The sequence below is a fragment of the Podarcis filfolensis genome (genome assembly GCF_964270895.1).
Source record: "Podarcis filfolensis genome assembly, chromosome: 1".
In the NCBI taxonomy this organism is placed as follows: domain Eukaryota; kingdom Metazoa; phylum Chordata; class Lepidosauria; order Squamata; family Lacertidae; genus Podarcis; species Podarcis filfolensis.
This window is the reverse complement of record NC_139604.1, coordinates 128943039-128956822: the sequence shown is the minus strand read 5'-3', so window position 1 is coordinate 128956822 and position 13784 is coordinate 128943039. Positions and strand designations below refer to the sequence as shown.

General features: G+C 46.0%; 3 protein-coding genes across 16 annotated transcripts in view; 2 read left to right on the top strand and 1 right to left on the bottom strand.

The window, feature by feature from the left end:
* Positions 1–343: 343 nt before the first annotated feature.
* On the top strand, positions 344–6213 carry TOMM20L (translocase of outer mitochondrial membrane 20 like). The gene is made up of 5 exons (XM_083621619.1): positions 344–508; positions 1787–1830; positions 3400–3481; positions 4840–4982; positions 6025–6213. The coding sequence occupies exons 1-5, from the start codon at positions 376–378 to the stop codon at positions 6067–6069; spliced, it is 447 nt and encodes a 148-aa protein (XP_083477745.1). The 5' UTR covers positions 344–375; the 3' UTR covers positions 6070–6213.
* On the bottom strand, positions 6151–10535 carry TIMM9 (translocase of inner mitochondrial membrane 9). Of its 4 annotated transcripts, none has more exons than XM_083622072.1 (4): positions 10395–10535; positions 8815–8878; positions 7357–7452; positions 6151–6732 (listed from the first exon to the last, which is right to left on the bottom strand). In XM_083622072.1, exons 2-4 carry the CDS (start codon positions 8851–8853, stop codon positions 6598–6600), a joined length of 270 nt encoding a protein of 89 aa, XP_083478198.1. In that variant the 5' UTR covers positions 8854–8878; positions 10395–10535; the 3' UTR covers positions 6151–6597. The 4 variants fall into 4 exon arrangements, with proteins under 4 accessions (XP_083478198.1, XP_083478196.1, XP_083478197.1 ...); XM_083622070.1 differs by lacking the exon at positions 10395–10535 and adding an exon at positions 10248–10349; XM_083622071.1 differs by lacking the exon at positions 10395–10535 and adding an exon at positions 10188–10266.
* Positions 10536–10548: 13 nt separating this feature from the next.
* KIAA0586 overlaps positions 10549–13784 on the top strand; it is a 75289-nt gene continuing 72053 nt past the window's right edge. For all 11 annotated transcript variants that reach the window (XM_083610007.1, XM_083610014.1, XM_083610010.1 and 8 more), the window contains exons 1-2: positions 10549–10796; positions 12860–13215. In XM_083610007.1, the coding sequence (XP_083466133.1) occupies positions 12888–13215 (328 nt within the window). In that variant the 5' untranslated portion in view covers positions 10549–10796; positions 12860–12887. The remainder of the gene's footprint in view (positions 10797–12859; positions 13216–13784) is intronic.

The following is a 13784-nucleotide window of genomic DNA, read 5'->3' as shown; positions in this document are numbered from 1 at the left end:
AGTGCTTTGCTATAAGTATTCTTGCTGCCGTTGTAGCATACATAAAGAACCTGACCTACCTCACAGGGTTGTTGTGAAGGTAAAATGGGGCAGGACTGGAGGGAAGGTGGGACATAAATGCCAATCAATCAATCAATCAATCAATCAATCACCCAAGGCTATTACCATTATTCACCTTTCCTTTCTATACCAACCGCTTTCTATATTCAAGGAGAAACCTCGAAGCGGCTCGCAGTGCCTTAAAGCCACTGAGGAGACTTTAACTGCGTGAGAGTCGAAGAGAGAGAAGCGCCAACGCCGCCGCCGCCGCCGCCGCCGCCTCGCCTCCCTCCTTCCCTCTCTCCCCTGCGGTCGGCAACGGGCGCCTGGTCGGCCATGGAGCGCTGGGCGTGGCGGGCGCTGCCGTGGCTGGTGGCGGGCGCTTGCGGCCTGGCCGTGCTGGGCTACTGCCTCTACTTCGACCACCGGCGCCGCAGCGCGCCCGACTTCAAGCGGAGGCTGAGGGAGAGTGAGTGGCGGGGGAGGCCTCGCCTTCGCTTCAGGGGAAAGAGGGAGGAGGAGGAGCCGCGACCGGGAACTAGGCCCATCCCCGGCGAGGAGGCTGCCGGACTACAACTCCCATCAGCCCCGGCCGGCGTGGCCAGCGGAGGAGGAGGGTGGGAGTTGTAGTCCAGAGGCCTCGGGAGAGAATTCGGTTTGCGAAGGCGTTGGGTAGATACCCTTCCTGGCCCTTTTAGGCAGCCGTCTTAATCAGGTATAGGCAACCTCTGCCCTCCAGGTGTTTTGGAACTACAATTCCCATCATTCCTGGTCACTGGTCCTGTTAGCTAGGGATCATGGGAGTTGTAGGCCAAAAAAATCTGGAGGGCTGCAGGTTGCCTATGCCTGGTCTTAATCAACATTTTTTTTTTTAAAAAAAAAACCCTCCCTGTGAGGTAGTCCTACAGCTCCATTTCCTAGCACATCTTTTCCTCCAAGGAATTTGAGGTGGAAGGCGTACTCCTTTCCCCATATGGGTGGTGGGTTTCAGGGTGTGCTGCTCCAGACATTTGGTCCACACATCTATGTATGTGCTTGCTGCATTTATGAACATTTATTACATATAGATAGATAGATAGTCATACCTTGGGTTACGGACACTTCAGGTTGTGCGTTTTTGGGTTATGGACACGCCGAAACCCAGAAGTACCGGAACAGGTTATTTCCAGGTTTCGGCGCATGCGCAGAAGGAACGCTGCAGGTTGTAAACACTGCGGATGGCGAATGGCCTCCTGCACGGATCACGTTCGCAACCCGAGCGTCCGCTGTATAAGACCTTAATTTTTTTATTTCAATACACTGAAATGTTTAAATGTTTCGAGTGTCCTTGAATCTTCCTGCCGCACTGGCCACGCTCTCCGGCCATGCACTTTGAGAACCACTGTTCTAGGGTTTCAGGCAAGAGTCTTTTCACGATATACCTGGAGATCCCAGGATATTCTGCATGCAAGGGTGCGTTCTATGACTCGCATATTAATCTAATCAGCATGTTCGCCTTTCAGTGGTTGTAAAGCAAGGGGAGTGTTTGCTTTGCTTTGTTGGTCAGCAGTATGCTACAGTGAAGCCACACATAATTGTCCTAGAAGGTTATTAGCACTGTGGAATTGCACCCATCAGCTTTAACGTTTGCAGTGGTTGGCAGGCAGGCAGGCAGGCAGGCAGCCGCAATGATGCTAGTCGAGTTTAAACATGTCACAGCTCCAGGCTGTTAATTGTGGATACTGACTATTCCATGTTATTCTTACAGAAAGAAGAAAAGAGTGTGAAAAGGCAAAAAAGCATGATGCAGAGGTGAAAAATTATGTTTGGTTTCCTCAACATCTCCCGTCTCTCAAAAACTTTAATTTTTGAAAATCAAAAATTGGTTGTGAAAATTGGACTCTAGTATGATCAAAATAATTCCACCCGCCACAGGATGGGAACCCATTTTATAAAAAGTATACTGTCATTTTTATTTTCAGTATGACAATAGCACCCAGTAGCTACAGGATTTATTTTGCAGAATCTTAGCAGATCCTTGGGAATCTTTTTGCATTTAATTTTTTTAATAAAGTGATAGCCTTTGTGGTTCGATAATATGGTAGGGAATAGGAAATTGGGGTAGAGGATTTTTAGACACGTTGTATTTGACTGCAGATAATTTGAAGTCTGAATCATTTTGTCAATTTTCATAATTTCTGTTAAGTTGTGGGTTGACATAGCAGACGACACAGCGATTTCTCCAAAGCAGCTCTTTATTTTGTAAGCTGGAACAGAACTAAAACTGAGGAGCTCAGTCAGCCTGCTTATATAGAGCTACAGAACAATTGCAACTGTTGCAACGTTCTAAAACTATCCAATCACTGAACGTCACTTTTCGATCCTTCATTTGCATACAAAACTATCCAATCACTGAACGTCACTTTTCGATCCTTCATTTGCATACAAAACTATCCAATCACTGAACGTCACTTTTCGATCCTTCATTTGCATAACTATCTGCAGTATCCCCCTGCTGGCCCAGGGTGAGAACTTCAGTACATAACAATTTCTATAGCAGTTTTTCAGAAACAGCCAGATTTTGGGGAGCAGTATTGGAATAGAAATGTAATAGAATGTAATGGGTAAAGATAGCTCAGTCAGTAGAGCATGAGACGTGTAATCTCAAGGTTATGGGTTCAAGTCCCAGGTTGGGCAAAAGATTCCTGCATTGCAGGGGGTTGGAATCGATTCCCCTTAGGTCTATGAAATACATTAAGGCTGCACACCTAGGAATAAGTCTCCCTGAATTAAGGGAGGGTTTTACTTCTGTTTAGACTTGCATAGGCTTGCACTGTAGTTTTCGTTGACAATGACATGCAAGTAATGAACATGCAGATTAGTTGTGATCCTTCAGCTAAGAATGAAAGTCTTACGCAGCTTTTAAAAATTCCAATTCTGACCCATTCTCTAAGTCAGGGGTGGGAATTGTACTCATCTCTGAAGGCCACGTCACAAATACATGGCAAGTGCTTCTAGAATGGTGGCTGGTCCTGTAGATATTTCAGTTTCATATGACAGAGTTTCAGATAATGATATTAATTTTGCTGAATGTTGAAATATTGGTTGAATAATCTGGAAATAGTTCTGCAATTGCATAGGCTGTTTACGTGCCGGTGCAGTTGGAGTCTTCCAAGACTGAAGCCCTGTTACACTCAGTGGGTTTACGTACTTAGAAAAATAGGGGCTTCTGCAGAAATGATTCCCAGCACTCAATGCTTAATCTTAGAAAAATACATTTTTGTTTTGTTTTACATTACAGCCTTCGTTCTCATTAGCCCTCAAACTGATTAGCCAATGCTCCATTTTGTTAAGCTGAAAATATGTTTGTGACACCCTTAGTTACGTGAGATGAAAGATACTGCAAAGCTACAAGAGTTCTTTCTGGAAGAGATACAGTTGGGACAGGAGTGGCTGGCAAGAGGTAAGGACAAGAGGAACTGACTTTTGTGGAATATGCATATATGTGTAGACACACAGAGAGACTATAAATTGCTTGAAAATTATCCATTTCTATTGCCACTTAGGTGGGCAGTAGTAAAAAAAAGGTAAAGGTAAAGGACTCCTGGATGGTTAGGTCCAGTCAAAGGCGACTGTGGGGTGCTGTGCATCTTGCTTCAGGCCGAGGGAGCCGGCGCTTGTCCGCAGAAAGCTTTCCAGGTCATGTGGCCAGCTTGACTAAAACTGCTTCTGGCACAATGGAACACTGTGACAGGTGACAGAGCGCACGGAAACACTGTTCCCGCCACAGCGGTACCTATTTATCTACTTGCACTGGTATGCTTTCAAACTGCTAGGTTGGCAGAAGCTGGGACAGAGCAACAGGAGCTCACCCCGTCGCAGGGATTTGAACTGCCAACCTTCTGATCAGCAAGCCCAAGAGGCTCAGTGGTTTAGACCATTAACACAGACGAGCGTGATGATCATTTTAATGCACCTCAGGCAAATTCATAGCTGTCTGCTGTTCCTGTTTGCGAAAGGCATCTCATGGAATTTATTACCCATACAAAGCTGAATTGAAAGTTTCTGTTCATGAATACTGAGCAAAATAGATCTGCTATGATGTCACTGGTTTCCCCTCAAGGCTTGACAGTACAGAATAAAGAATTTAAATGTACATGAAATCACAACTGAGAGAATTGACCTTTCCCTTCAGAAGTAGCTCCGAATTACAGAAAAGACAATGCCTTTATTAGTTGCATTTATGTAATCCATTCTGGGACTGCTTGGTGAAGGGCAGACTCCAATTGCACATAATACATAGTTTGGGACAATATTGATTTCCGATGACCTCTGCCACTTGTGGGTTGCATCCAATGTTACTGATACTCGGAGTAAAGCCATTACTGAAATTGGTGCAATTTTTAAAAACCCTGAGCAAAAAGAGGGTGCTTTTTCCTTCCACTGATCCTTTCACCTGCTACAATATGTAGGAATAGGGCAGCCATACCTCCGGAATTTCCCGGACATAGCCGGGATTCGGCCCCCACAAACAGCATCCGAACGAAAATCTCAAAGCTCAACAACTTTTGTGTCCGGATCTTCACTTTTTGAAACATGGCAACCCTACGAGGGAATATGTTTTTGTCCCATAGTAGATGGGGTGCATGAAGGGAGCAGAGGAGGGTGGGCAGCAGCGTCTTGTGCCTCAGAGTATTTGAGAGGTTCAGACAGCTGAGCTTGTGGGAGCACTATGAGGTTCATGGTACATGGAGCGCAAATGCTTACTGTAGTTCCAAGGGTCACAAATACCTGAGTTTTAGGAGTCTGAATCAATTACAGGAGAACACAAGAAGAGCATCGAACACCTTGCCAATGCCATTGCCGTGTGCACACATCCAAACCAGCTAACGCACGTCTTGAAGCACACTCTACCCCCCCATATATTTGAGATGCTTCTGCACAACATTCCATACGCAGTGCAAGTAGGTAGACTTTGTTAACTTTTGAAACGCAGGTGAATGTTGTACAGGAGGCACTGTCTAACCAGAATGGTGTTCAGACATAATTTGCCATTCGTGGTTTGTATAGAACCTTGAGATTTCTGCATGTTGCCATGCTGCGACTTGTTTAATTATTACCATAGGCAGGCAGCTAATTAAAGGCTCAGCTTTATTATTTTTTATTTAAAAAAAGAATTTGGCAGAAAGGGACTCATACCCAGTAGCAAGGCCTTGGCTCAGCTTGTGGAGGAATGCAATGCGACTTACCATTCTCTGCACTGTGGCAAAAGTGTTTCAAAATGCTGTTTTAGTGCATTGTGCGCTAAAACTAGTACAGTGGTACCTCGGTTTAAGAACAGCCCTGTTTACGAACTATTTGGTTTACGAACTCCACAAAACCGGAAGTAGTGTCCCGGTTTGCGAACTTTACCTCGGTCTAAGAACGGAATCCGAATGGTGGAAGGGCAGGGTGGCAGGAGGCCTCATTAGGGAAAGCGTGCCTTGGTTTAAGAACGGTTTCAGTTTAAGAACAGACTTTCAGAATGGATTAAGTTCATAAACCGAGGTACCACTGCATTGTGCTATTCAGAACTGAATTTTGCCCCATACTTTGCACTGCAATTTACTTATTTTTTAATATTAAAATCCTACTCTTCTGAGGGGTTAAGCAGGTGCACACTTGCTTAGCATCAGGAGTGTTGCAGCTTCCAATGTTCCCAAGTCATTCACTGGGCCCACACGACCACGACTTTAAATAAATTAGAATGTTGTCCATGTTGAACTTCTTGCTTAAATCCAAGTAGACTGCTTCCATTAGTCTACTGTGAGTGGTCCACCATCACCCATAAGCTAAAAGACAAAGGGTACCAGCACCTTGGGGCTGCAAAGGTGAGAAGAAAGATAATAGTTGAAGGACATAAATCTGTCCTTGGGAGGGAAATGAGAACATTTTAAAAGTTTCGGAACTCAAAAGTTTAAGCACGTAAGTACCCATGCCATTGATATGTTTTTCCCCCTCTTCCAGCGGCTTGAGACAGCCCTGAGTGACCAGGATCCTACCGCTGAATGAGAATGTGGCATCGCACATGGGGCTACTCTTAAGGCAGGACCTTAGGACAGCCTATGAGACTTCATTTCGAAAGACTCTCGGTGAAAACAGTAATTTCCATTTATTTTACTTTGATTAAATAAAAAATAAACCTCGCTTTAGACACTTTGGGATATAATTTTTGGGCGACACGCTTGTGTATTAAAAATTAAGTCATTGTATAAGAAACAACAAAAACTAAAATGTGGTTGTTCCCTCCCCATCTTTAACCTAGTGACGGTCAGAAGCAAATCTGTAAGCCTCCAGAAAAAAGGTGGTATCAACATTATTTCAATGCACAATAGAAGACAATCTCGGAACAGACTCCATCAGCTCTGCAGCCACTGCCAACCCCAACTGCAGCTCCTGGTGGTTTCCACAGTTCAGTTGTTTCCTGAGCTCTTCTGTTCCGAGCTGGTGGATGTTGCCGCAGCAGCGGTGGGGACCAATGCACCTTTGTGTGCACTGCAATCAACGTTGGCACTCCTTCACAAAGGCAGCCCCTGCCTTTTAGCGAGGCTGGCCAAGAAGTCCTGCTTTGGCAGCCAGCGCTTCATTCTGCTGAATGTGGTACTCCTGAAACCTCATAGATATCCTCTGGGTCATTTTTAAATACTTCTGTAAGCAGTGCTCTGAGCAAGTCATCTATATCAAGGAGAGAGAGATGGGAAGAACCCTGTAGTCACTCACATTTTTAAAAAAAATCAGTAATTTGAACATGGAAATCATTTGCGTTTTCACATTTGAACATTACCCTATATGAAGTTATGGCAATTTAAAAACATACTAATAATATAATGAAAACGTATAATAAACTTTGAGGGTTAAATACACTGCTTCTCTGGGGAAATGGGAAAACTGAACACATATATTTACCACTTTGCCAAAGCTCCCCTTTTTAGTTTACCACTGAGCTGGAATTTTAACACAACATTAACTCAGTTTCGAAACAGACAACCCACATTAGGGAAATAGATAACGTTTATCTGTCTCTGTCGTTCAGTTTGCCTTCCAGTGTTTGATGACAATGTCATTCACTCTAGCACATAACAAATAAGGGAGCTGTGTGAGTGACTATCATGGACTCTTGGACTGATCCAGCAGGGCCATTTTATTCAATCCAATTAATATCTAACCTGAGAGCCACACGAACAGAAGAGCTACATCTCTTTTGAAATGTTTGGTTTAGCTAGCTTTCTTGATTAACGTGCAAATTTACACTGAATTTCTACCAGGTACAAGCCCAAAGGGCATAGAATAGCTGCATACCTCTTCTGGCTTGACTTCTCGGCTGGTGAAATCTTTCACACAATCCAGGAAGCAGGTTTCTGTCAATTTGTTATATGTCCCAAGAAATTCCTTGAACTGTTAATAAATCAAGAGAGATCTTCAGAACTAGGCAGATCCTTTATTTTACGGGTGGGGAATCTCTTTCTGTGGGCCAATTGTGGCCTGGGATGCCATTTTCTTTACACCATATACATTTGCCCTTTAGCTGACATCACTGGTGACATCAGCAGATGAGCATGAGAACCAGGTTTAATTCTGCATTGGCTGCTCGATAGTATTTCTGGCAAGGAACAGGTTTGCACAGCCAAGGCAGAAGGATTTAATCCCTACTCATCAGCTGAATGGTGATTCAAGCCCTCTGCAAAAGCACCTTTTGTAGCAGCTCATGCATGAGAGATACTTCAAAAAGGCTTTTGCAGAGGCATTAACACAGCTCATAACACAAACTGGACACAAACAAGGAAGGGGGAGATTTAGAAAAGCCTTCACAAGTCTCCTCATCTTCTCCTTCAAGTCCCCAATGCTGGAAACTTAAAAGTGGGAAGAGAGGGAGGCTCACAAAGCCTTTTCCCCATCTGCCCCCTCCCGCTTCAAGTCCCTGATACAGTGGTACCTCGGGTTGCATACGCTTCAGGTTACAGACGCTTTAGGTTACAGACTCCGCTAACCCAGAAATAGTACCTCGGGTTAAGAACTTTGCTTCAGGATGAGAACAGAAATTGTGCTCCGGCAGCGCAGCAGCAGCAGGAGGCCCCATTAGCTAAAGTGGTGCTTCAGGTTAAGAACAGTTTCAGGTTAAGAACGGACCTCCAGAACGAATTAAGTACTTAACCCGAGGTACCACTGTATTGGGGAGCAAGACTTGGAAAAGCCTTTCTTTCCGTTCCTCCACAGGGTGGAGCTATCTCTCTTGTCTCCCAACAGGGGTTAAGGGGAGAGAGAAAGCGTCTGGTCTTGTCCCCACTTTATAAGGTAGAAAAGGAAGCCAGCAGGGTTCCCAAGCACCTTCTGCTACTTGGCAAAGCACCAGAACTTTATTCCCACTTTCCCCACAGCAGCAGTAGGTGCAAGGGATTCTGACATGTGTACAAGGGCTGTCTACCTGTCAATCATTTGCTGGTATAATGATATCATGTAACTGACAGTTGGGTAGTCATAACCACCTGTCAAATTTGGTCTGACAGGCCGATCTTGATAAAGACCTGGCCTGTGGAGCCCAAAAGGTTCCCCACTCCTGCTTTATTTGAAGAATTAGCACACATGGGGTATGCAGGGGCAACATGCATCTGAGGGAAACGAACTTAACATAGCATATAATGAGCATCAGCTCTGTGCTGATAAATACATTATTACATACAGCTATTAAAACCATGCAAATTGCCAAATTGTTAGGTACACCGACATTTTAAAAGCATCCTTTGCAGCTACAGCATTTACCTGCTTGATCTGATCAGATTCTGATATTTGTCCAGCCATATTTTAGCGCTCAGATAACTGCCACCTAAAGTGAACACAAGACGTATACATCAACAATCATTCTGAAATATTTATGCCTGAAATGTAATACACAGCAGCCTAAATCTTGTTCATTGGGGGGGGGATATATGTTCTTGGAAGCCTTTGCTGGCTACTAATACCATTTGAATTATTTTAACTACCCACCTAGCAACTGCTGTATTATTCCAAATTTTGTAATCTTCTTGTATTCTTGTGCACAACTTTGTTATTAAATATGGAAGGCAGTATACAAATATTGAATATAAATACCCCCAGTGAACTAAGAAATACGATGGGAGAACTCTGCTGTAATATATGGCTATGCGCAGAAAGAAAAGTATGTGCAATTGTGGGGCAGCAATTGTCAGTCAGGTCTCAGGATGTGGCCTCAAGGCATGTGAGGCCACCACCTTCGTGAAGCAAAGCAGGTTGGGGATTGGATGAGTCCCACCTGGGAACCACATGCATACTGTCTTGGGTTCCATGATGAAAATAGGTGAGATATCAAATAAATATTGATACATTTTTAAAGTGCCAAATAAATGGGAATGCTTATCATCTTTATCAAGTTTATCTTCCGGCAGCCCTGTATGGGTTCTTTCACAAGTTGTGGGGGGGCGGGCGGTGCTTGCCTTTACATGAAAAATTTTATACACATGTGCAACACCACACACTCCCTAAACCACAGCTATGATATGGCAGCAGGTACACATTTTCCACCCATAATTGTCTGAATCAGTGATACCATGTTTGACTTTATTTTTAAGGCAGAGGCTTTGAAATACAGATATATGCAGCGTGCCCAAGGTGGGATTTGAGTTCAGGCTTCCCAGATGCAAGCCCCAGACCCCACAGCTGCTTAGGTCCCTCCCCAAAGTGAAGGGCATGTAGTGTCAGTTTTTGAGCCAGCCAAGGTCATGCTTCCAACCTTTCCTCCTCCTCAGAGGAGCAGCGCTGGAAGTCAGCAGGGAACTTATTAGCAGGGAACCCATAGGCGCCCCCTCCTGGCTTCTTTCTCCCTCTCCCTATCACCCCAGGGTTGCCACCTACCCCTGGGTCCACCTACGCCCCGGAGACGAACCCTGCCCCGGGTTGCTTTGGAAATCCATGCAACCAGAGCTCTCCCGCGGGATTTCCTCTCCCTGTTAAGAGAGGCTCCACCTGGCAGATTTATCATGGGGAAGCTGCTATTAAAGGCACAGGCGCAGTCCTGATTGAAGAAGATGGCAACCCTGTTCAGCACCTAGGGCCCTAGGGTCTCCCACGCCCTTCCTTTCCACACAAACTCATCTCCCCCCGCAGCCTGCGCTTACCGCAAGCACCGTCTCCCCTCCCCGAGCCCCCCAATGCTCCTTCGCCCCATCTTACATTACCCTCGTGCTGGAGACGAATCAGCGCCGGCGCACTCTAGGATAGCTTTACCTTCCATCTGCCGCGCGGGGTGCGTCGCCCTAAAGGGTCCCCCGCGCCCTCCCCTTTAGAACCCCTCCCCCCGCCCTCCACACACACCCAAGTCCTACCCCAGCGACGCGAGCCTGACAAACTCGAGAGAGCGGGCGGGGCCTGAGGGCGTTTCTGCAGGTTAGGCGCGATAATGCGAGAGAGTTTAGGAGGGTGGGGCCGCTTGCGCGGTGGGGTTAGTTTCTACCCGGACACTTCTTCCAGTGACACAGACCAAGGGCGGTCGGGCGGGGAAAGAGGCGCGAGAGGGAGGCGCCCGCGTGCGGACGATGGGCGTGGGTTGTGCGCATGCGTGCTTTCCCATCTCCTTTTAAATAAGCGGCGCACGCGCGCTTAGCGTCCGGCTCTCTGATTTGTTTTGAAGGCGCAGGAAGGGGCTGGGCTCAATGTGTCCGTTTGGGAGCGGCGGGAGCCCCGGTTGGCGGTGCTGCTGTTACCATGGCAACAGGCGGTGCTTCCCGGTGGGTGGCTGTGAGGGGGGAGGAAGGGAAAGGGAGGGGGGTCTTCGGGGGGGGAGGATGGAAGGTGAGCTCCAGAGAGGCAGAGCTTTTAGGGGGGGACCCCCCTTCGCCACCTCTTTCCCTGCACCCGCTTTTAAATACATGGAATATAAATGGGGCACCGGGGGGGGGGGGAGGTTATTGTTTTGTGTTTTTTGTGCTTTTATTTGTTGTTGTTGTCTAGTCCTTTAGTCGTGTCCGACTCTTCGTGACCCCATGGACCAGAGCACGCCAGGCACTTCTATCTTCCACCGCCTCACGCAGTTTGGTCAAACTCATGCTAGTAGCTTCAAGAACACTGTCCCACCATCTCGTCCTCTGTCGTCCCCTTCTCCTTGTGCCCTCCATCTTTCCCAACATCAGGGTCTTTTCCAGGGAGTCTTCTCTTCTCATGAGGTGGCCAAAGTCTTGGAGCCTCAGCTTCAGGATCTGTCCTTCCAGTGAGCACTCAGGGCTGATTTCCTTCAGAATGGATACGTTTGATCTTCTTGCAGTCCATGGGACTCTCAAGAGTCTCCTCCAGCACCATAATTCAAAAGCATCAAATCTTCGGCGATCAGCCTTCTTTAGGGTCCAGCTCTCACTTCCACATCACTACTGACTGCCCTGTGATCCTCGGATGAAGGGGCAGTGTGCAAATCTATAAGCTATTTTTTCTAGAAAAAGAGGTGCCAGAACTCACCATTGAACACCTCCTTCTTTTTCTCTTAGAAAGGCAACAGCACGCACCTGACAGGCCGTCTGGAACTGTTCCAGCGAGTTCTGGCTGGAGGAACAAAGCCCTGAATCATCAGCATCATCTTATTATTTGTACCCAGCCACCTTGGGCAGCTTCGGACAAATATCAAAGCATAATAAAGCATCAAACATTTTAAACTTCCCTAAACAGGGCTGCCTTCAGATGTCTTCTAAAAATCAGATAGTTACTTATTTCCTTGACATCTGATGGGAGAGTGTTCCACAGGATGGGCCCTGGTTCTAGATAGCTTCACTTCTCACAGTGAAGTAACCGCCAGAAGGCCCTCGGAGCTGGACTTCACTGTCTGGGCTGGACGATAGGGGTGGAGATGCTCCTTCAAGTGTACATTTGACAGTCAAACAAACAAATTAAGCGAACTTTCAGATGGCATACCTCTGGATACAACCAGCACTGGATTTACGGCAGTGTGGACAGGCAGAAACAGAATTTTGCATTTGGCAGACCTAGGTCCGGTGAAGCCTAGAACAGTTCATTAATTCTAAAGTGTTTGCATGCCTAGGACCCCTTGTGTTCATCTTGGGGAGATGACATTTTCCTTGTGGTTCAAGGGGTTGAGTGCCTTTATAGACGAGTACCATGTCTTCCTTCCCCAAGGAACTTGGAGGTAATTATTGCCTTCTGTGAAGCCATCTGAAATTGCCGTAACCCATGTAGAAAAAGAGGAACATAAGACTCTTGCACCTCTATCCACATCCTATTTCAGGATCTCTGTTAACTCTGCAACCTTTGCCGTATAGGGATATGGCAGAGAGGGAATTGTGTCTCTGAACAAGAGCCTTACGATCCCTCCATACAAGTTGGTTGGATCACAGTTTAGTTTCTTCTCTGTAGAATGTCATTTCAGATAGACTTAACAGTTGCCTACTGTGCATATTTTTCTTCTCAGATCATCTGTAAACAAAACATCCCTTGTCACACGAGGATGACATGCAGTACCCCTTTGTTTAAATGGGTGAAGGGGGTTATCTTTTGAGCATCTTGTACATTTTGTCATAAAATGTACATAAAATGTCACGGTGTTCCGTTGCGCCAGAAGCAGTTTAGTCATGCTGGACAAACGCCTGCTCTCTCGGCCTGAAGCGAGATGAGCGCTGCAGCCCATTGTCCCTTTTGACTGGACTTAACCTTCCAGGGGGTCCTTTACCTTTAATTTTTTCATAATCACAGCAATAAGTGATTGATATCCTAATCCTTGCACCTGTGTTCCCCTTTTCTCCATTTGCTACGTGTGAAATTGTGGGTCATCTTGTGTTTTGTTTCATAGAAACTGACGCCTGTACCGTGAGCTGTTAATGGAAGTGGAAGAGACGTCTGGTGTGAACAAGAGTTATTCTGATAGCCTCACTGCTGGTGACATTCTCATCCGCTCCACCAGCTTCCCCATGAAAAAGAAGCCCATTGACCCTCGGACAGCTGTGTCCGCTGACAGCAAGCCTGCTGCTTGCACCAAGAAAAGAATACGCATTTCTGTGAAGAAGCTTCGGGAAGTGCCTCCACCCCGTCGTCCAGAATGTGCTGTGTTGACGGTTGATGGTGCAGCTGATATTCCACCAGCATTGTTGGCCAACAAACCTGCATCTCATAAGCCAACAGCAGCAACCTCTGGAGATGTAACGGAGGGTATGTCTGTAGCCCTGCGCAGTTTTAATTTTTTTGAAGTTAGTCAAAAACTTCATTTGTTATCGGTTGTGGTTTGTCTGAGGCTGTTGTATCTCTATAGGTCATAACTAGTACAGACTCTGTCAAATATGTTCATTTAGCTGACGAGGAAAATGTCCAGTAAATTATGAATGTTGGTCGTCAACTCCCCATCACATTTATTTATTCAGATCATTTGTACCCCTCTCTTCAGCCAAAAATGCTTCCAGAGTGGCTTACGTGAAATCAAAACAAGGCGCCCCTAACCGTGGGCTTGCATACATACATACAAACAAACAAACAAACAAACAAATCTATCATATCTATTTGATCACATCTGGTTTTGTCTTCTCTTACTTTCCCTTTGCATTGTCAGAGTGGTGACAGATTCACAGCCACTCTGACCACCTTTACAGTGGTACCTCGGGTTACAGATGCTTCAGGTTACAGACTCCGCTAACCCAGAAATAGTGATTCAAATTAAGAACTTTGCTTCAGGATGAGAACAGAAATCACGCAGCAGCGGCCCGGCAGCAGCAGGAGGCCCCATT

Excerpts from the sequence above, each read along its gene's own strand:
- TOMM20L (XM_083621619.1), top strand. The coding sequence starts at position 376 with ATGGAGCGCTGGGCGTGGCGGGCGCTGCCGTGGCTGGTGGCGGGCGCT. Across the intron at positions 509-1,786 it reads CAAGCGGAGGCTGAGGGAGA|AAAGAAGAAAAGAGTGTGAA; the intron begins GTGAGTGGCGGG and ends TTATTCTTACAG. Across the intron at positions 1,831-3,399 it reads CAAAAAAGCATGATGCAGAG|TTACGTGAGATGAAAGATAC; the intron begins GTGAAAAATTAT and ends TGACACCCTTAG.
- TIMM9 (XM_083622072.1), bottom strand. The coding sequence starts at position 8,853 with ATGGCTGGACAAATATCAGAATCTGATCAGATCAAGCAG. Across the intron at positions 7,453-8,814 it reads AATCTGATCAGATCAAGCAG|TTCAAGGAATTTCTTGGGAC; the intron begins GTAAATGCTGTA and ends ATTTATTAACAG. Across the intron at positions 6,733-7,356 it reads GAGAAGTCAAGCCAGAAGAG|ATGACTTGCTCAGAGCACTG; the intron begins GTATGCAGCTAT and ends TCCTTGATATAG.